General features: G+C 34.1%; 1 protein-coding gene across 5 annotated transcripts in view; it reads left to right on the plus strand.

The window, feature by feature from the left end:
- Positions 1–23,081, plus strand: part of Tango6 (transport and golgi organization 6) — a 111,567-nt gene that overhangs the window by 16,670 nt on the left and 71,816 nt on the right. For 4 of the 5 annotated variants that reach the window (XR_013020621.1, XM_076478809.1, XM_076478811.1 and 1 more), the window contains exons 3-5: positions 8,115–8,226; positions 14,670–14,830; positions 16,954–17,119. Coding sequence is in view for 4 of the 5 variants with exons in the window: in XM_076478809.1 (XP_076334924.1) it covers positions 8,115–8,226; positions 14,670–14,830; positions 16,954–17,119 (439 nt within the window). In the remaining variant the exon portion in view is untranslated. The remainder of the gene's footprint in view (positions 1–8,114; positions 8,227–14,669; positions 14,831–16,953; positions 17,120–23,081) is intronic. The other variant, XM_076478812.1, reaches the window with a different exon arrangement.

Genomic DNA, 23,081 nt, shown 5'->3' on the forward strand with positions numbered 1-23,081 from the left:
ATATGGTAAAAGCCTCTTGCATGTTAGGACAAATTGATCACAAAACACAGAAAATTATGTCCTGCATTTACTAAATAGAATTGTTATTACTGTATCACTTTTGCAGTTAACTTTAGGGGAAAAATAGTTCAATATTTGGAATTTCCACCAATCAAGCATTTTTTTTAGTCCATGCTCCAGCACTATATAGTGAAAAATGTTTCATCTATTACATTTTCTTTTTATGTCCTTTTATATATATATATATATATATATATATATGAAGTTATTGTTAAAATTCTGAGATATTAAAACCTGAGGTAACTAGTTTACCATGCTAGGGACTGCTTTCGATTGTGCTTGAACTCCTGCATCCATCCTAGAATGGTCTTCATTTTGCATTACATGACTCTTCATTCCTGCTTGTAGTTTTCTGTATTGTCACTTTCATATGAACTTGTTTTGGGCCATCTTTATTTCATGTTTGATTCTTCTCTTTCCAAACAGATGTTGCTTCCTACTAACTTCAAGGTAGTTTTCAAGCTCTAAAAATGAAATGCCAGAATGTATTATATCACTTCAAACAACGAGCAAAAAAAAATGTACCAAAACTAGAAAATTAAATGTGTAAGGTGTAAGTTAGTATAATAGAAACCAAGACAGAAAAATGTATCTCAAGATGGCTGGTATGGGTATTAAAACTTTTATTAAAATAGAGAAAAATGTTTGAACCTTCTAAAGTCATCTTCTGGTTAACAAAGAGAGTTGGCAGCTTATCATTGCCAGGCACGTCTTAGGAACGAGAATGTAAATGGGAACAGGATTGTTGGGGGCTTTATAGTATATGTTAGGCCTATTAATTAATATAGGTATAAAGGCTGTCCTTTGTATTGATATAATTTTGGCTTTAGTTGTTGTACAAGTAGAACTTTGATTTTACATTTGTTTTTGTTTATTTCTCTACTTAGTATTTGGGTATTTACTATGGTCATGTTTTGTTTATTTGAGTTGCAGTGTTCAAAATCATGTTAAAGTGTTTTTTTTTTTTGTTCTTTGAAACTAGTTTCCATTTTTCTGCTTGTTTCTTCAACATAGATGTCATGGCAGTTGTTGCATTGTATTTTATAAATAATGTTGATGTTGTGTTTGTCAGTGTAGTTTTTACATAGTATGGACTTTAGTTTTGTACCTGGTGTTTACTGGTATGTTGTAAGTTTTTTTCCAAATATTGGTTATTTTTTTACTGATATTGAGAATATGTGGTATGCAGCAGTGTAAAGTTTTGTAGTTTGTTGTTTCTTGGGATTTATTGTTGTTGTTGTTGATGTGTGTGTGTGTGTATAATATTTTCAATGGTTTTTGGAAGAAATTTGATGTTGATGAAATGCTGTTTGATTTTGTTGAATTCATCTTTAATTTTATTAGGTAAATATAGTTTTTGTTTTATTTCATGTGCTGAGTTCCAGGGAATGTAAAATCCAGTATGAGTGATTCTTCTGTGGATTTCTGTTTTGAATTGTATATGGGTTCTTGTGATCTTGAAGTTGAGAAACGCTGTTTGATTAGATTTTTTGTGTTCACAGGTGAACTTAATGTTGGGATGTATTGAGTTAACGTGATTGGAAAAAGTGTGTTCTGTAAATGTGAATCCAGTAATTATATCGTCAACATACCTGTACCAGTATTGTGGTGCGTGCAAGACTGAATTGATCGCTTGAGATAATCTGTGTCATGAAAATGTTGGCTAGAATTGGTGACAAAAGATTGTCCATATTTAAGTCATTTATTTGTAGGTAGTGAATTCTAAAACTGTTGCTAATTGGTTGCTAGGAATGTGTATTTGTGGGTTAGAGTCTTGGATATAAAGTTCTAAAGCTATCTTGCAGGCTTCAGTAGTTGGGACTTCTGTGAAGAGGGAGATTACATCAAAACTGGCTATATAGGCTTTATGGTTTAGTTGGTCAAGAATGGATGTAAAGTTAAAAGAGTTTTTGAAAAAAGGAGCTGGTCAATGTTACATATTTAGAAAATGTCTACACTATATATTTACCAAGGTTGTAGTTGAATGATTCGTAGGTTGACATAATGGATCGTATTGAACAATCGGGTTTGTGAGGTTTACGGGTGCCATATAATTGTGGTGTGCATGAGTCAGTCTTGTGTGGGTTAACAATAAAGGTTTTCTTTAAAAACTAGTGACATTGAAAACTATGGTTTCTATTTATAAGAGAGTTTTAGAAATGTTTTTTACCACTGTTACTATTACAGTATTACTGTACTAATAAGTGTATATTACAAGAGCATAAATAATAATAACTTAATACATTTTGGATGTAAGAAAGCAAATAAAAAACAACAGAAGTGTAGGCAGTACTTTTTTGTCACTTGCCTCGTTATGATAAGTGCTGGAACTCCTTCTAGACTTCCATTCTGGTATGAATATTATAACTTAGTGGCCAACTAATGTTCAGTACAATTGTTGAAATCACTATTTCAAAACTATAATAAAATTGAAATCCCACTATTTGTTGGTAAAAGAGTAGTCCAAAAGTTGGTGGTGGTGACTAGCTGCCTTTCCTCTAGTCTTACACTGCAAAATTAAAGACGGCTAGCACATATAGCCTTCGTGTAGTTTTGCGTGAAATTCAAAACAATCAACAAATAATAAAACAGATTCAATACACTGTTACCCACTGCTTCTTTGTTTGCCTAAGTACATGTGCCATGTATTTTGTTAATTACAGTGCATATAAATGTTTATGTGTATTCAGGGCACATTATTTGGTTTAGTTCATGTGCAAAGTTGCTGTGTGTGTTGTTTCTCACAGCATTACCATGTTTTCATTTATATGCTTATCATAATTCCACTGAAGTTTGATTATAACTTTAGTGTTCAGGTTATTACATTATAGTGAATTATAGTAAGTAATGAATTATCTGTAGTATTAGAGTTTGTTTTATTTTAGTATGCATTCAGGAACCATTTGTTAGTAAGATTAGTTTTAGTGTTAACCATCTGTAGATTAGTTGTGTGCTACATTAGGGTAGATGAATTTTTTTATATGGGATAAGTGACCAGCACAACTTAAATCTTGAACCTATATTAGATAGTGCCATATAAACTGGATAGATTGAATGATCATGAAGCAGAGGCCCTTTGCCATTCATGGTGTTACCAGAGTTGTAAATAACATGGAGGTGTCTAGTTATCAGTTTTAAGCAAGGCTGACCCGATGCTATGGAGATGCATCAATGGTGGGAGGATGTCATAATACCCTATAGGCCAGTATGTATTTACCTTAACACTGGTAACCCCATTGCAATATGTTATTTGTCCAATTCCATTTGTATGCCCTGTTAGGATGGACAGGACTAGGAACTGTTAATTCTGAATAATGGGTGGTTTCTATATTGCTTGTGAACAATAATTCAATGTGAATAACATACATTGTTTTATAAGATTAATCTAGAATGTTTTATAAGTGTTTGTATAGAGTGTTTATTGATAAGCAACATTTGATTAAGAAACACTGTTTCAAAAGGTACATTTTAAGTATGTTAGTAATTAATAGTAGGGATCAATAAGGATCCCAAACAATTCATGAACCAAAAAAAAAAAAACTAATGAATTTCTAAGTAAAAACCAACCATTTAAAGTATCAGTTACAATATATTATATGAATATATACCAGTAATATGGTCAAAAGATTGCTAACATTTTTTGTACATCAATTCAAATATTTTTAAATGGGCAACTTTTTCATCTGCAACCTATCTACCTGATCATGTCAGCAGGATTCATGCTTAGATGGCTTAGACTGTCACCATAAGATTACTCAAACTGACTTGACTGGTTTTTGGATTGTGGACTTAATGTTTCAGTTATTTTTACAATATGGTTCCATTGATACTCTGATTAAAAAATTACACATAGACTCCTATATATATTTATGTATATAGGTATAATATAAATTGTAAATGTATCATGCATGTATGTATGTATTCAAACCGATAGCTGGCACTGCATACTGATGGATGGACATAAGACAGTTTCTGAAGGTAAAATATATACCTTATCAGGGCTTACCCTGGACTAAAGTTTTCTGTAGCCAGGCTATTAGCCAAATGATTTTTTGGTAGCCAGCCAGTGTTTTAGCCAGATAGGTTTGATCCATATCCAACCCTCCAGCCAGTCAGATACGATAAGACAGTCAAAGAATAAATGACAACTAAGATCTTATCATACATTTTATTTCAATGAATTTATCATTTATCAAATTTATTATAAAACAACAGTTTCACAGTTACAAAGTTCAATGTTTTTCACACACAAATCATTACAATAATGACATGGGAAGACGAGTCACTAAATTAAAAGTAACTGTTATTACATGCTGCTAAACAGGGGTCTCTCTAGACTTGCAAACCAGGGAGAAGTTTTGCTTTAATTTTACAAAATTATGGAAAAGTTTACAGTCAATAGCATTCTTTTCTTCTATAATATAATCTGTATAAGATGACTTTTCCTTGAGCTTACGAAGGGTGAGGTTTGGTCTGTTTTGAGAGACCACTTCTCCCAAGTCTCTCTAGTGAGACCCCTGCTTAATAAAATCACTCAAACATCACCAAACTAAACTTGACAAGTTTCAGTAACATTTATGCTGAAAATCTGAACACAAATTCATGACAAAATGAAAAAATATATACATGCCTTGAAGCATGTCATTTTGTTGTGCCTTACTACTCATTTACAGTTACAACTGGTGCCTTTGTTTCAATGATTACATTAGAATACGTCTGTTCGTTTTTGTACTCCAGATCTTAAAGGCACGTTTAAAATCAAAATTTCCAGTGTTTGGACCATCTATTGACAGACACATGATATTTTCCAGGTTTCTAGTACTCCTTGAATTCCTCAGACATGTTTTTATCAAATTCTGCTTACTAAAACCTCTCTCACAATTAGCTGTTGAAACTGGAGCTACCAGTAGTCTCTCTGCCAGTTCTGCACTTGCAGGAAAGGACTCTGTATTTTACTGCAAAATTGCAGAAACTTTTAATATCTGTTACAGACTTGCTTCCACTTTCAAAAGTAGATCTAGCAAATTTTGAAAATGATTTCAATTCTTGTTTTGTTCCCTCGTTGCCAAAGGTTGACAAATAATCATTGATTGTGTCAATGTCTGCTGAAATGTCTGTGTCTTTGAGCAGTGGGTTGAAGAAATTTGTAAGGGAAGTCAAAATAGCTGCATCATCATTATCTGAAAACCTGTCATTTAGACTTATCATATTTTCTGTGAACTTATTACATATGTTTTCTGCCTCAGACCTTTGAACTGCACTGTCTCTTATGGTATGCCCACCAAACTGAAAAGTGTACAGTCCATCTGAATCTAACTGAGGTTCAGCTGGCACCTCGTTCAGAAATTTTGACAGCATTTCACCAGATTTGCTTTGTTTCATTTCCTCTAGACACTCAATAGTTGAAGCAAGCAGTGGGTGAACTTCATAGAAATTAAGATTTTTCCTCTGAAATGTTTTTGACAAAATGGCTAATGGCTTCAAACAATCAGCCAAGTAATGTGACACATACAGAAATTTGAATGAAGTGATGGGTTTATACAAGCTAAGAGCTTCACCAGAGGTCTCTTCCATAAATACAGACACAAGGCTGGAGTAGTTGGAAAGCAGTGCATCTACTGCACCTTCAAAATTTAACCACCTGGTGTGAAAGATCTGTTTAAACCTCTTTTCTTCTGCATTGATAATGCTCTGCACTGCAGTCAAAGTTGCCATATTTTTTTGCGAGTACTTAAAAATTTAAAGATGGAATTCATAATATCCTGGTACTTGACAAGATATGGTATGCTGTCAGCTCCTGTGGCACAACTCAAAGCTAGTCTGTGTGGGATACAGTGTGTGGCTGGGACACCTGGTACAAATTGCTTTAGTCTAGTAACTACTCCAGACTTTGACCCAATCATCACAGCAGCACCATCAGAGCTGACACTACATAAATTTTTCACTTCAATACCCTTCTCTGATAGCATACTATTGACTTTTGTAAAAATGTTCTCAGCATTAGCTTTGTAAACTTCACAGATTCCAAGGAAATAGGTCTGTGGTGTCACTATACCAAACTGATCCATCTCTAGTACACGGATGTAGCTGACATGGTTCTGCTTTACTGAAATGTCTGTACTTTAATCAATCATGATGCTTGATTTTCCATTTTTGACTAGTTTGTTTTTTTAATTTGTCTCTCAACACTTCTGCCATACAATCTTGTAAGTCACTAATACTAGTGTTGTGGTAGTATGTTGGTCTACTACCAGATGCTGGAGCTGTGTTGCACCCTGGATTTAAAACAAAAAGAATAAATACATAAATAAATAATTTGTGGAAGTAGTAACTCTAGAACACGAATACATAAATCAGTAACAAATTTCATCAAGAACAACGGAGAAATTCCACTTGTAAAACATTAGCTGATAATCCTTCGACAATTTAAGAACATAAAAACTGTATTATATACATAATAAATAATTTGTGAGATTAGTAATTGTGGAACATGAATACGTAAATCAGTAACTATAACAAATCTTTCATTGAGAACAACAAATAAAATCCACTTGCGACAAGAACAGAAAAACTGTATTGTATACATAACTTACCTGCATCATACATAGTCTGTTTAGATCTGGAATTAGGGAACTTGGTAGGTCATGCTTTGCTGCAAAGTAAACATTGTGCATTGCAGCTCTGATGGCAGTCTCACTTTTGTTTGTGGCTGAGACTGTGGCCTTAGTCATCGCTGTAGACAGCTTGGACGCCCCCATTTCATCTCTGTGGTCTGAAATAAATGATAAAAAAATGAATTACCTCATGCATCACAACATCTTTTTAATGTAATAACATTGCTAAAGTATTAGGAAATAAATTTACATGGGCATATTTTTTTTATTATATTTAATAATTTTATGAGTTTAACTGTCCAAATAAGTCTCAACATTTACTCAGTCAATAAATACCTTTTGTTTTCTGATGCTTGGTTAGGTTGTCTTTTTTCATCACTGCACAACCAGTTGTGAAAGTGTTTGAATTCTGTACTTTAATGCACATTGTGCAAAACATTTGCTTTGTAGAGGCTTCATATTTGAGCCAGTTAAATTCATTCAACCATTTTTCTTGGAATGATCGTGAACTGTCAGTTTCAGATTTGGATTTTTTTGATGGAGGTATTAGACAACTTTCACTGTCTAAGGGGCGTTTGGCCTGCGAAGAAGCCATTCTGAGATCTGATGAATTCGCTGCATATTGGCTCAATTTATAGAGAATCTTTCCATTAATTAACATTGTTTTTTACAAGTACTTGTTTATTATGGTACTGATCCAGTAACCGCTTTTAATTAAACTTACCGGCCAAGCCATGCGCCATTAGATAATGTAATTACACATGTGAAAGCCATCACAATCTCGTGGTCATCTTTTAATTATAGTGCCGCTAATCAACCACATGAGTTATTCGTGTCAACCCGTTAGGTCGCTGTTGATTGAACAATTTTTCACATGTTTGTCAATCCTGACCATGACCTTGCATGAATGCAGATGGGTTATTGATTTTTATCTGCTTACCACATATTTGCATTAAAAACATGTTGATGTAGTGAACCAGCCTAGCATTTTGTAAACAAACAGTGTTTCACTGGTATATTTACCAAATACAATTTTTCTTTGCCAAAAAACAAAAATAATAGCCATTGGCGAATATGGCAAGCGACAGCGTGAGCCCTGCTTATACAAGTATAACATAAAAAATAAACAAAAGTTTTAAGCATTATGAATTATGGTATTTTTCCTTCCAGGATTTGTACTTGATTTTAAAATTTATAATTTTTAATACTCTTGTAAGACATTGACATTAACTTTTGGAAGAGAAGAACTATTTGAAATACCAGTTTATCAATATAATAATGCCATGTACATTGAATTAGACATTATGCTTCCAAAGAGAAAAAGAGATGATTGCCTTTATGACATTTAGTTTGAATCATCCACAATTTTACAAAGGTATGGCTATGACAATTTATTTACTTAGTAGTTGATTATTCTAATGAATATATTTTTATATTCAGCTTTCAGATACATTTGGTGAAGCTGATTTAGAAAACCATGGAAGTAAACTTGATGGGAGCAGTTATGATATTAAGTTTTCAACTATTCTTCAAGTTCTTGAGAAAGTATCTGGTAAGCAATTTTATCTATACAAAGAGTTAGCATGTTTTAATTTAAATCAGATATATATACACACCCTTAAAATAATAAAAATTATTTCTTTTTAAGTTGTTCTCATGCTGTTAGCAGTTTTGTGACTTTAGGTTCTGAATGCTTTTCAGAACATGTATCATCTAGCCAGAGTTTTCTACTTATTGCACATTTGTCAGGAGAACATACATAAGATGTGTTTTTCTGCTATGACTTTCTTGTTGACAGTGGTGCTGATAGCTTACTTCACTCACTATGAATTCTGAAGTGAATGGTATCTACTGCTGCAAATGTTTCTACTTTTACCCATTAAGTTTTTGCCTGCATGCTATGAAATTGTTTAATTTTCAGACTCGTCTTCACAGTAATTTTATGTTATTACACATAAGCTACACTCATATTCCTGATTTTTGTAATCAGGATTGCTTTTTACATTGTAGTTAGACTACTTTACATGTGATTCTCTGTGATGTTGCTCTGTGTATATCCCTGGGTCATACTATCAGTGTTTGTTCTCTTTTACATGTGTCCTGGGAAGTCTTATTATCAGCCAGACATTGATGCTCTTATCAAACAATCGCCATCTCCCTTCTTCATCCTGGGAGACTTTAATGGACACAATCCCCTTTGGGATGGTGCTGATATTGATTGGAAGGGTCATTTTGTAGAGTGTCTTCTCTCAGATTACAGCTGGTTTCTCTTCAATACTGGTTTTTTAACATAGTTTTCTGCACCTAGCCAGTCTTTTACTACTATTGATCTATCTGCTTCCCTTTAATTTTCTCTCTATTTTCTTGGATGTGCTATGATGGGAATTGGACCAAGGTGACTGACTCTCATTCACTTCTCTATCAAAACTTGACCCTGCTATTGCATATCTTCCTTCTATTAATGACTGTATCAGTGAAGAAGCTTTTTTATTCTATACCTAAAACTTTGACACGTTTCCCATGGTATCCTCATCTATGGTGGTCTCCAGCCAGCCACAGGCATGGAAGGCTCAGAAACAGGCCTGAGATATCTTTTCTGGGCATCTCACTTTTTCTAACAATGTTTCTTTCTAGTGGACTTGTGTCCATGCTTGGCATGTCAAATGTTAAAACCACAAGGAATTTTGGATTAAATTTACAACTAGCATCTCTTATACCACCAGTTCTAAAATGATATGGGACAAGATTCAGAAGGTCAACAGGAAGTATGCTTACCATCTTGCTCTCCATTGGCCAGGAAGTTACTGCTGTATGGAGCATTTCTGATACACTCACTAAAAGCTTTTCTCATCTTTCCAGCAGTTCTGCTTCTGCCCCTGCTTTCTTGAGTATCAAGTCTCAATCAGGTAATCACCTCTTTCCTTTCAGGCTGATCATCTCTACAACTATAATTGCCCCATTATACTGGTGGAACTGAAGCATGCTCTTCATTGATTGGATCTGATTATTTTCACTATGAGATGCTGCTGCACCATTTATCTTTTCTATCTTTTGCTCTTTTGTGGTTCTTTTTTACTGGATCTGGCAGGAGAACATGTTTTTTACCTGATGCTTGGCACATCATTTTACCTTTTATTGAGCCTGGGAAGTATCCCAAGATTCCTTCTGATTATTGTCTAATTGCTTTGATGAGCTGTCTTCTTATAATTATAGAGAGGATGGTTAACGTTTGTCTTGTATGGTTTCTTGAATCAAACAATATCTTCTCTCACCCACCCAGTGTGAGTTTTGTCAACAGTGCTCCACTATGGATCACCTGAATTAGCTTAAAACATCAATCAGGGAAGCTTTTCTTAAGAGAGAACATTTTTTTCTGTTTTCTTCAATCTTGAGAAGGCTTATGACACTACATGGAAGTACAGCATTTTGCAGGGCCTCCATACGTATATGTTGTGTAGTATTTGCCCATTTTGTAATTTTTTTATTAGACAAGCAATTCCAAGTTTGTAGGTTTCACTCTTTCCCATTTTTTCACACAGGAACTTGCAATCCCTTAGGGCTGTATCAATGCTATCACTATACAGCTTCCTCTCCTGTTGCAAATGGGCTCTACTTGATGGCTTCCACATCTTGTATTGATCATTGAATACAAGATTTATTGAAAGGCAGCATCATTCTGCCCTCAGTCACTTGTTGAAGTGGACTACAGCAAATGGTTTCAACTTTTCTTTTTTCAAAACTACTTGCATGCATTTTTGCTACCAACAAGGTCTACACACCAGTCAGAAACTCCATCTCTGTGATGTTGTTCTTCCTGTGATCCCTGAAACAAAGTTTTTTGCGACTTATCTTTGACTGTAAGTTTACTTTCATTCCTCATATAAAGCAACTACATGTTAACTGTACAAAGGTACTGAACATCCTCCATGCCCTCTCTTTCACTTTTAGGGTTGCAGATCTATGTTCTGTCCTTAAGATCTATCATGCTGTAATTTGTTCCTAACTGGACTGAGTTTCTGGTCTATAGTTATATCAGGATCTCAGCCTTAAAGATGCTGGACTCCATTCACCCTCTGGGGCTTTGGCTTTGCACAGGGTCTATCCACACTCTCCAGTTCAGAATTTGTACACTGTGTCCTACAAACCTCTTCTTAACCACTTCTATTTGCAACTCTCTTTGCAGTATGCTACTAAACTTTGATTCTTACCACAGCCAAACATGCTCACCCTTTCAGCCGTTGGGGCATTATAATGTGACGGTTTATCCCACTATTCATTGGTAAAAGAGTAGCCCAAGAGTTGGCGGTGGGCGGTGATGACTAGCTGCCTTCCCTCTAGTCTTACACTGCTAAATTAGGGATGGCTAGCACAGATAGCCCTCGAGTAGCTTTGTGCGAAATTCAAAAAAACAAACAAACAAACTTACCACAGCATCCCACCTGTAGTTGTGACTTCCTTCATCAGTAGGCTATGCTCTTTTGAAATAGATGATCTACTATTCTTCCTTTAGGTTTTCATATCCAGGCACAGCTGACTATATTGGGTTTATCGCTGGATGACGTTGCTGTCTCCACTGATCAGCCCATATCTCCATGCCTTATTAAAATCCTCACCTGTGACCATTCTTTGAGTCATCTCTGGAAGGTGGATACTCTCAATTGGAATTACTGTCTTCTCTCTACTGAACGTCTTTTGAATCATTCTTTTATTCTCATTTATAGTGGTGGCTCAAAATCAGGGGACTATTGAACTCTGCCATGGTTTGTTATGGCTTGATGGTTTCCCACAGGATTCTCTTCAGTTTCTGTGCTCACTGCTAAGTTGTATGCCATTTTTCTTGCCTTGGATCATGTAAGCTGTGCAGCACACAGATTATACCAATTATACTGACTCTCTTAGCTATTTACCGACCTTGAAATTGCTAGTTCTCACCCAGTTCTCATTAATATTAAAAAATGACTGGCCCATTTTTCTTAATATTCAGTTGCTATGAAGTTTTTCTGGATACCTGACCATATCGGTATCTGCAGGAATGAGCTTGCTGACACTACAGCTAAGTCCTTCTGCTCTGGTGTTGTCACAGCTGTGGCTGTCCCATATATGGAATTCAGTCCTGTATTCAAGGCTCAGCTTTGTGCCAATTGTCAGTCAATTTGGAGTGAGCAATGTGAAAACAAACTTTTGCTCTTTGGCTGTCTTGATTTTGAAAAGATTGAAAGGAGGAAGGAGGAAGTTGTCATGGCTAGGTGGTCACAGTTTTAACTTATTGTTTTATTTTATCTGGGTTTGTTCCTCCAATGTATGGCCTTTGTGACACCTAAGTCACAATAGCCCACATTATACAGTCATGTCGTCATTATAACTATGAGTGGCAGAACCATTTTAGAATGTCTTTTCTATGTGCTTACTCCTGACATTAGACAGTGGCATTGGCAATGGTAATACTGTTCAACTTAATTGTTTTTTTAATTTTTATTTACTATTGGCCTTTTTAACTTTTTGTTTCATTTATTTAACCTTAGAACATTGTTTAGTTTTTAACTCGATTTATTTTAACAATTTATAAAATTTTACTTTTACTTTTTTACCACTTTTTTGGTGCAAAAGCCTTGTTACTTTTAGCCATAAACCACCAACTAGCCTGTGGTTTGGCACGTATAGTCATGTTGCTTTTTGTCAATAAACCACATTTATCTATCCATTTTTAATCATCTTCCCTTGAGTCATATTTTCTTTTATTGTTTGCACTAGACAGGAGATGTGTTCTGACATCTTTTCTTTATGTCATTTATTTACTTGCAAGGCCTTACTTTCAGATCAAGCCTTCCTATGTGTAATTTAAAAGTAAGCACTGTTTCTTATCTTCTGGGTTATCTGCTGCAACTAAACCTGATTTTTCTTTGGGGGAATGTTTTTTTTTAAGGGCTGTTTATTGTTATCTCTCACATACTGAAAACCTTCAAGAGATCTTAGAAAAAGGGTGTTAATAAATTATAATGAATGATGCTTTTTGGATTCTGCTTTTGGTAAATTAAGAAGTTAACTAATGAAATTCATCTATCTTTTTTTACTTTAGTGTACTCGAACTATGTTACAAGTAAAGTTTAGGTTACATCTTACCTAGTTTACCATTTAATAATGTGTTTGGCAAGAAGGCCATAGTATCCTTTTGAGAATATTTTGCTGACTGGTACATGAACAAATTAAAATAGGTCATTAAAGTTTAATTTACATTGCATTGCTCTCTCATGAGTTTTGGGAGTTCCATTTGCTTCAACTTTGATTCCTCAAGCCAGATGTAATCCTAGTAGGTGAGTGATTCTCTATTATCTTCTCAGTTATCACTTGGATTCACATTGATGTTGTACATGGTAACCCATCAAACACATACTTCCTCAAACCCCTATTAACATTTACAGGGGTATTTGGGATTGTGCAGTCATTCAATTAAAAAATAAACAACAAGAAAAAGCTGTTCTTTATAATGTGTGAGTGTGTTTGAATGAATTCATTCAGTATGTAATCTTGCATGTTACACATACCTCTGTTATTATCCCAGATAAAATTCTGCCCTTTCTACTAGTGCTCAATGAGAGGGTGATGCTTTCTAAAACTGGACAAAGAATGACATTTGGTAATTGATAATGCTTTTACAAGTATCTCTCCCACTTCTCTTTGCACATCTTAATATAGCATTCACTACATTGGAGTTACGAGGATCATTGTCCATACAATGTTTCATAGCCCCAACCATGATGGGAATACCTTTTTTGATGTATGTTTTTATCTTTTCTTAATATATCTGATGTTCTAGTTGCAGTGCTCTAGAATTTCCAAGCTGACCTAAGTCTGGATCCTTTCAGTTCTTCATGGATACATGCTGACTAAATGGTATTGTGAGTTGGTGAATTTTTTAAACCTGGATGTGGAGGGTTTTAGTGAAAGGCATGTGTTCAGTTGATAGCTATTACTGTTTTCCTGTGACCGTGACTACCTGTAACACTGAAATCTGTCACCACACTTGAAAGTGCAAATAGCTTTACGTGCTTCCCGTTCCCCTATGATAAGGTATTTAAAGTGTCTAAGGCTGTGAGATATCCTGCTTAGAGTAAAGTTTTATATCTCTTATTTGATTTAGTCTCTTTTGAGCTTTATCCTTTCCATTCTATTCTCCTATTAATTAGTTCATTGAATTTTACTTTTGTTCTGGATTCTCAAATTCTACTTGATTGCATCTTTCAGCTGTTGTTGTCAAGTTTTTTTACCTTTTTGATTAAGAGCCTTGTGACTCTCTTTGGTTATGTACTTTATTTCGGTGTAAGTGTTCTGACTTTTCATATTTCTGAGGTAAAACTGTCTTGAAGTTTATTTTTAGAAGTAAAATCAATTTTAAAATAAATAAATAGGTAATTAACTCTCACTCACCTCCCCACAATTGGAAGAAATTAATTTTTCCATCACTATTGCATCTGTGAAACCTGGATTATGGCAGAAATGCAGAATGTATGTGTGTCACATGGAAGGTGAGAGAATAAAGAACTCTGGGTAAGTTAACACATGCTCAGAACCAGTTACACATTCGTTGAAAGCATGAGAATAACTTGGTAAGTAAAGCCCTTTTGTACTTCAGAGATAAGTACCTATTTGAAAATTGTTTTAATTCTACAAATGTAAAATTTAGACTTCTTCCACTTTGACTTGGTTGTTTGGAGTATTTCTTTAAATTCAACTCACTCAAAGAAAATTTTTGAAAATGTATTTTATATAAAATCAATTGTAATGGGCTTTTCCTGTTTTAATAGTTAATTCCTGCAGGTTTAATGTAAGTAACTGTCTAGATCTAGTTTCTATATTTTCTTTCCTTTAGCTAAGTTACTATGTTTAAGTTTATAATAATTTCAATCTATTAACCTTTTATTTTCATAGTAACTTAAAAAACAAACATGATTTTTCATGTATGTGTTTTATTACAAAGTACAGTGATATATTTTTTAGGTCCTGCTCCTCAGTCAGATGAACACCTTATTCTTGAGATGTGGGAAGATCGCCGTTTGTTAAAGCCCAAGCTTTATGTAGTAATGAACAGGATGTACCCACCACTGTTGGTACGAGAACTGATTCTCCTTCAGGGAGCACCTTCTCATTCATCACTAGAAGTAAGCTTTAAAAAAACAAAAAAGCTAGGGTTAAAACTGAAATCACAAACCCACACACAAACATATCTACATATAGTGAGAAAAAAGAGAAAATATGTTTGAATGAAATGGAAATGACTTGCAGATGGCTTTTGAAAGTCAAATTATTAATCTGAGACCTTTAATTTCTTGCATTTAATTTTGTCTAAAATGAGGTCTTTATACCTCTGTGGTACATGTTTTTGTATGTTGTGATTGAAATTTTATGTAGTTTAAATTTATTTAAGAAATGGAAGTTCTGTTTGCACCTTTTAAATTTATCTACTTTATAAAATTATAGAATATTTGTAATTTTATTGTTTTATAGTTTAACAATTAACACAGTGTGTCAGTGTGAAAATAGAGAAATTTTACAAGTTGTGCTTAGTAAATATATATAGGGATGGCCATGATTTGCCTTAAAATAGCATTATTAGCCTCCCAAAGCCCCCCCCCACACACACACACAAAGGCCAGATGTAACTCCACATACTTAATATAGAAAATATTATATCAGTTTCCAGAAAATAAGACCTAGAACTTGCAGTATTATTGATCAATTTATAAATATTATTGATTTGACTGAACTCATTTTATTTCACTTAATATTTGTCTTTACTTCACTCCTTTTTTTCTACTTTTATATATGCACGTCCATAACTAGACGTAGTACTTCAACAAAACATTGGAAATTAATTTACCAAAAACCAGTAAGATCCATAAATTTATCTGTTAAGTTTTAAGATTTATTTAAACATGCAGTTTTTCAAAAATATTGTAGACTATAGCCATGAAAAAAGAAGGTGCTTAGTGTATGATAAAATAGGAAGTGTTAAGCTTCATATTAATACCTTTTGTACAGAACACCTTATCATGGTGTTCCTATTCTGTTAAAGTAATATGTTTTTACTTTCTGAAATTGGAAGGTGCAACTAAGCATAAATATACTGTAAACAAATGTATTTTTTACCCTGTTTTTTGGGAGGTGGTGTTTTTTTCATTTCTGAGATTAGCCTTTGTTAGTTATAAAAAAAAAAGGAAACAAGTAAAAAAAAAGACTGTGTGGGTTTGTGTTTTGTGTTGAAAACAAGTAGCACTGTAATTTATTTATTATGTAAGGATAGTAGTGTTAAGTACTGGACATAAACCAATCTTGTTTCTGTAATTTTCTGTCAGATTAACCCTATGGCACCTAGTAAGGTTTACTCATTGCCCAAAGGCACAATAGCATCACTGAATTACTATATATGTAGTAAAATATAAAATTGCAGTCATTTTTATATACATTTCTTGTATACTTCAGAGTTTAAATTTATTTGATATAAAGGTTTGTTCATTTAATTTTATATCTTTTTTTTTTTTGGTAAATTTTGATTTTTTGGTTAACTATGCTCTGCACAAAAGAACAAGTTCAAGTTAAGAATTGTTAGATTTAGTTACATCATTTTTTACTTGACTGAACCAAGTTTTGCTCTGCTAACAAAGCCACTGTTTGTTTCCCCATCTTTACATTAGGCTTTATCAGGCTAAATAACTGTTTGAATGAGTATATAAAATCAACAAAGGAAAGGTGGTAAATTTCATTATTTCAATAAATATAAAAATTGTAATATATATTAAATGAAACTTTTGATTAATAATTTAAAAAGTCAGTTTGGTTGTAATTTGGTGTGGTAAAAATTTATTTTTATTGTACATTAGTGCTCATAAATACAGATAAACTGTGCAGTATTTTTTGAATCAAAACAAAGTTAGTCTTGTATAATAAAAATGTTATAAAAAGGTTTTACAAAATATGGGAAGACAAAAATGTGTAATTGAGGTGAACAACAAAGGTAATCATATTTAATTGCTTCTTTAAAAACATAAAAACATTTCTCAAAAACTTATTTTCAAATTTCCAAAAATCATAATTCATATGTGTATCATGTACAAAAATATTTTGCTTTAATAAGCTATGTAATCTGTAAAAAGTGCATTGTTTTTATTGACAAACAGTAAACATATGATGTTAAAAAAATGTATGTAATTTCCATTTATAAAACTCGTAAAACTTAAGATATTTTTATTACCATGTAGCTATTTTATAAATAATTTTATTTTAGAAAAAATCAGTGAAAAGGCCCTTGCATAAGGCCTCTAAGTGGCTGCAGTCAACATGTGGGTTGATTCTTACTAATCTGTTAATGAAGCCACAAGGACTTCTTACCGTAATTACTGGAGTATTGGAGACATGTTCAGGCAAGTGTTTTGTAAATACAATCTCAACAGGTAAACTATTTAAAATATTGTGTATTTCTACTAAATTTATATATATTGCACACTGATTTGTAGTCTTATTTAAGTAGATATACTTTTACATTGTAACACCATAGATATACTGAATGATCTGTGATTGCTTGGTACATCATTGTTGTTGCCCACTTTTTAAATCTCCAGAGTTGCAATTCTTTTATTATTCTTCTCTCCTAAACTAATGTACTGTCTAGTGTGCTTAAGACTTTCACTCTTTTTCATGGATTACATTCTACATTACATTACATGGATTACAATTATTCTACATTTATCTGATCTTTGCAATTGCTGATGTTTTGACAACCTAGTGTGCAGGACAGGTGTAGTTAATTTTTGTACATGAGTGAGAGAGAGACAAGATATAGTATTAAAATAAAACAAACTCTTTATTTATTGAAGAAGAAGAAACTAAAAATTGACTGGTTGTACAGATGGTCAGATTATTGTGTCAGATGTAAAGTTAAGTAAAAATGAATGAATGGATAAGAAATGAAATTGTATTTAACTAAAGGTGAATTTACTTGAAAATAAACTGGGTGTGGTTTGGTTATTTCACTAGAAACATTGTTATATTTGTTTTACTTTAATTTTCATATGTACAATACTTTAAAACAGCCAACAAATCTAATATTTGATTCATCATGCGTATTTGGGCCATTATTCAGGTTTAAGTGAGTTTCTTGTTTATTAAAACATAAATCAACTATTATCCAAAGTTATCATTAAGTAGCAAAATTTTATGTGATTTGATAATGTAAATTTGAAAACCTTTTATATTTAGTTTCATTAAAAAGAAAGATACAAAAAATGCTATTTAACCTAAGTGTCTAAATGTAATATTAAAGCCATGAAATGAAGTCACTTTATTGTTTTGTTTTAACACATTATTGAAATAGGGTTAGGGTTTATCTGAGTTTTAATACTAGGTGCAACTAATTTATTAGAGGCTCTATATAATAAAAATAATAAATATATATATATATATTTAATATTATATATTTATATAATAATAATATGAGATTTGAACTATTTAGAGTAAACATGTGTCTTTTGATGGTATATTTTGCAGTCGTTCTAGAACGGAAAAAGCATAATTTATATTTATTTCCTAATTTCTCTGGTGGTTGTGAGGTTGGTCAAATTGACAGGCCCCATATATTTAGGGTATAGAAAATAACAGACAAAATACAAAGTTTCAATTTGCCAAATGATGTATAATACTACCGTGTTCTTAGTAAAGGTTTTTTAAATATTTTGCTGAAAGATTGAAAGTTAAGTGAATTATTTTAAAACATTTGTGCCTTAGGTGGAAAGCTAGTTAAATTATAAGTTACAGGATTGTTATTTTGTTTTTAATTACATATTTAAAATACTGTGTAATGTATTAGTACCATTAGTGAAAAAAAGTTGGCTTAAGTTTCTTTATTAGGCTGACACCAAAAACCAAGAGGCCAAATTTATATGCAAAAACGGCTCGTTTGGGTTGAGAAAATATTTTACATAGAAGAGCGAACAACGTTTCGACCTTCTTTGGTCATCGTCAGGTTCTTTGTGAACCTGTAAAATGTAAAATATTTTCTCAACCCAAACGAGCCGTTTTTGCATATAAATTTCTCAACAAGTGGGTTTCTCGACATCACTGATTATTATTTCAAGAGGCCAAATGTCAGTACAAAATTTCTTTTTTTTGTTTTTCATTAATTGTTCTAAAATCAATTAAAACATAAAAATTAGAAAATTATTAGGTTAGATACTGAAAAAAACTACTTTGTATTCTGGAATGTGTCTCTTGTGCTACATCATTCAGTATGGTAGCTTGAGCTACATATTTAAAGCATATATGTTGGGAGTATTAGTTAGACAACTCAGAAAACAATAAAATTAAATAAAAAGGATACAAAGTGTTATGAGGCTTAATCTGTTTAGGATAAATAACTGTAATTTTATGCTATAATATGCAGTTGTCCTAGAAAGAAAAGAGAGTAATTTAGATTTATTTTTTTTTTTTGTTGTTGTTGTTATAAGTTAGTTAAATTGACTGAGTCCATATAGTGTAATGGTAAAGAAAATAACAGATAAATTGTAAACTTTTACAGAAAAACAAATTTTGATTTTCATTTAGTGGGTTTTAGAGATTATACAAATGAAATATGAAAACTGTTGAGTGAAAAAAGTATTTTTAATCCTAACATGAAAATCACCTTGCACTTAGACTAGTCAGCTCTCAGATTCCATATATTTATGAACAGATCTTAGGAGAAATGTCTTATAAATCTATTTTGTGTGCAGAAGACTTGCAGTGTTTACTAAAACCTTGCCAAATTTCATGAAGATACACGAATGGTATAGTATGGATATTTTAATGGTTACTTCATGGATACAATTGTCAGTCAAAATAACCAAACACTTATTGAGAGAGCTTAGAATAGAAGGTTCTTGGATATATAGTTCACTCACAAAGGAAGCAACTAGACACAGGTTTATATACATTTTACAGTACAAATAAGCAAGATACTATAATATAATATGCAGTGATACATAAGTTACTGGGCAAATAATCATGTATTTTTTCAGTGCATGACTGAAAAAGAGCTGAAGAAGATTCCACCTCTTGGACTATAAACTATGAACAATGCACCCAACTCATATCCACTAAAGTAGTCATACTGTACTTTTTTGAGTATGTTCACAATAGTTTACAGATACCCCCATCCATGAAAAATATAAAAATAAAAATGAAAAAATTGGGTAAAGAACAGATTATTTGAAAACGACCATGCCTGGATGACTGTTGTACAGTCAGATTCTACACTAAGTTTTAATTATGCATTCCTTATCCAAGAAATCCTGAGGGCAAATGTCCCCCATTTTTTATTCAAAAGGAGTTAGAGGGGCTTGATGGCTCTCCCAAGTTAGTAAGGAAGTTGCGATTTGGAGACATTTTGGTGGAAACATCTTCACCACAATATACTAAACTCCTCCTGAATTCAAAGAGCATCAGGGATGCACCCAGCAAGGTTACTCCCCATGCAACTTTGAATTCTTCCAGAAGAGTTATAGTTGAGAGGGATTTAAAGAACATTCCTGAGATCCTCACTGGTTTCTCTACCCAAAGTGTTTTTGTGGTGTGCTGAATCTCCACTCACACAAACAGAATAATGCTACCTACAAATATAATTATTTTGACTTTCACATTGCCAAGTAGTGAATCTTTAATGTGTGCTTGTTGTGGTGACAAAGACCGTGATGTCTATGAATGCGAACCTCAACCACACTGTCTCAACTGTAGTGGTACACATCCCTCACACTTTTGTTCTTGTCATAAGTGGGTGGAGGAGAAAGAGGTACAATGTTTGAAGACTAAACAATATCTCTTATCCAAAGGCTTAGAAATTATTGTCCTCACTACATCTTGGATATATGCTACTACACTACATTCCACTCCTACAGTGGGAGTGCAGACAGATCACAAAAAAGTCTTTTGCATTCCATGATTTAGAGAGTTGATGAGTCAACATCTACTCCTATTTCTGTCCCCATCACTCCTTCCGGTGGCTCCCTGGATCCACTTCCTCTGGTTCCAGGTTCTGACATTTCTACAGTTCCATCTTCTACTCTGGCCCCAATATGCAGAATGATTATTCAATCACGCCCTCTTTTGTTGTAATCTTCTTCCAGTGATAGAGACCTACCCTCTCGACCCAGGGCAGGATCTATGATGGTTGATAGACCTCCTTCTAATAAAGAGAATAAAGAAAGAAGTGATCAAAAACAGAAAGGCTCTTCATGCAATTCACCTAGGTTTGTGTTCTAATCTAGATGATATCCAAGAAATGATTGATTCTTACCATCCTCTATGTCTTTCCTCACAGGAAACATTTCTGAAACCTGCCAATATAGTCACCTTTTGGCAGTTCTTCTGTACAGAAATGGCAGGTTGTGTGGTGGACAAGTGCATGAAGAGGTGGCACTGCTGGTTGATCAGCATGTGCCCATCCTGTCTTTGCCACTCAACACACTCTTGGAGGCCATAGCTCTCTCATAGAAAGACCTATGATCAGTCAGACCTTGATGCTCTCATTGAACTGTTGCTGTCTCCCCTTTTAATCCTGGGGGACTTGAATGGGCACAATCATCTTGGGAGAGATGCTGATATTGGTGGAAGGGAATGCTCCGTAGAGCATATGCTCTCAGGTCAGAACCTTTCTCTCTTCAATACTGGTGTTTTTACTTATTTTCATTAACCTAGTCTGCTGTTGATCTCTTGATCTGCTTCCATTTACTTTTCAAAGAGGGTTGACAGTAACCCTTGGGACAGTGATCTTTTTTCTATCATTTTGAGAGAAACTGGCTGTGGTTGATACCACCTGATCTGCATGCCCCAGTGGAAACTGGACCAAGCTAACTGGTCCTCTCTCACTGCTCTCTTAGAACTTGATCCTGCCGTCATCTGTAAGCCACCGATAGACAACTGCATGGCAGCAGTGACTGACTGTATTATTCAGGCAGCTGCTCATTGTATTCCTAAAACCTCAACATGTTTTTTACAGTATCCTTGTCCTTGGTGGAATCCTGCCTGCCACATGGCATAGAAAGTTCAAAAACAGAACTGGCCTACCTTTTGTAGGTACACCACATTTTCAAACCTCATCGCTTTTCAGTGGGCCTGTGCACCTAACAGGTAAGACGTCAAAACCAGAAGGAATCTTGGATTAAATTAACAAGCAGCATCTCTTCTACCACCAGTTTCAAAGTCATACAGGACAAGATTGGAAGGTCAGGAAGCAGTATACTTCTTTTCCACTTTTGATCTTTTTATTCTGATGACCAGGAAGTTGCTAATGCCAAGAGCATCACTGATACTCTCAATAAAAGCTTTTGCCAGGTATCTAGCATTTCTGCTTCATCCTTCACTTTCTTAGCTATCAAGACTTGAGCAGAGTAATTGCCTCTTTCTTTTTGGACTGATTGTCTCTAACTATAATCACCCTTTTACACTGGTGAATCTCAAGCTTGCTCTTCATTGGTCTGGCAGTACATTGGTTAGATCTGATGATATACACTACAAGATGCTGCACTATCTCTCTCCTACTTCTCTTGCTATTCTTCTTGTTGTTTTTAACTGGATCAGATCTGTCAGGAGAATGCTTTTTGTGATGCTTAGTGCCAGGCAATTGTCCTATCTTTTTTCTAAGCCTGGGAAGGATCCCAAGATTCCTTCAGACTACTATCCAATTGTTTTGCTGAGCTGTCTCCATTTGCCCATTAAAATGTTTAATGAGCCAGAGATTCCAAGTTCATGTGGGTTTGATACTCTCCTGTTTTTTCTACAGAAACTTGGAGTCTTTCAGAGCTATGTTTTGAGTGTCACACTTTTCAGTATAAAGATTAGTGTGATCACTGAACAACTCTCTCCTACAGGCTCTAAGTCAATGACTTTCACATCTCCTGTCAGTCATCCTGAGATTTATTGAGTGGCAGCTACAGACTACCATCAGTTGTTTACTGAAGTAGACCACAGCAAACAGTTTTACCTTTTCTTTCTCTAAAGCCATCTGCATGCACTCTTGCCACTAATGGGGTGTTCACTTCAATCTTGTCAGTTAAATTGTGCTTCCAGTGGTCCTTGAGGCAAAGTTCTTAGGGTTCATGGGCACTGAACATCCTCCATGTTCTCTCTTCTACTGCTTGGAGAGAAGGATCGATGTTCTATGCTAAAGATTTATCACTCCCTCATTCAGTAAATCTTGACCATACATTTTTGGTTTCTGTTCTGCTAAGAGCATCACTGGACCCTGTTTACCATCAGCTTTGGCTTTGCATGGGGGCTTTCTGCACTTTACCAGTCCAGAGCTTATACACAAAGTCTCATGAACCTTCTCTACACCTCTGTCATTAGCAACTGTCCATAGCACCCCACCTGGGGTTGTGTGTATTC

This window comes from Tachypleus tridentatus, chromosome 13, assembly GCF_004210375.1.
Source record: "Tachypleus tridentatus isolate NWPU-2018 chromosome 13, ASM421037v1, whole genome shotgun sequence".
NCBI classification, from domain to species: domain Eukaryota; kingdom Metazoa; phylum Arthropoda; class Merostomata; order Xiphosura; family Limulidae; genus Tachypleus; species Tachypleus tridentatus.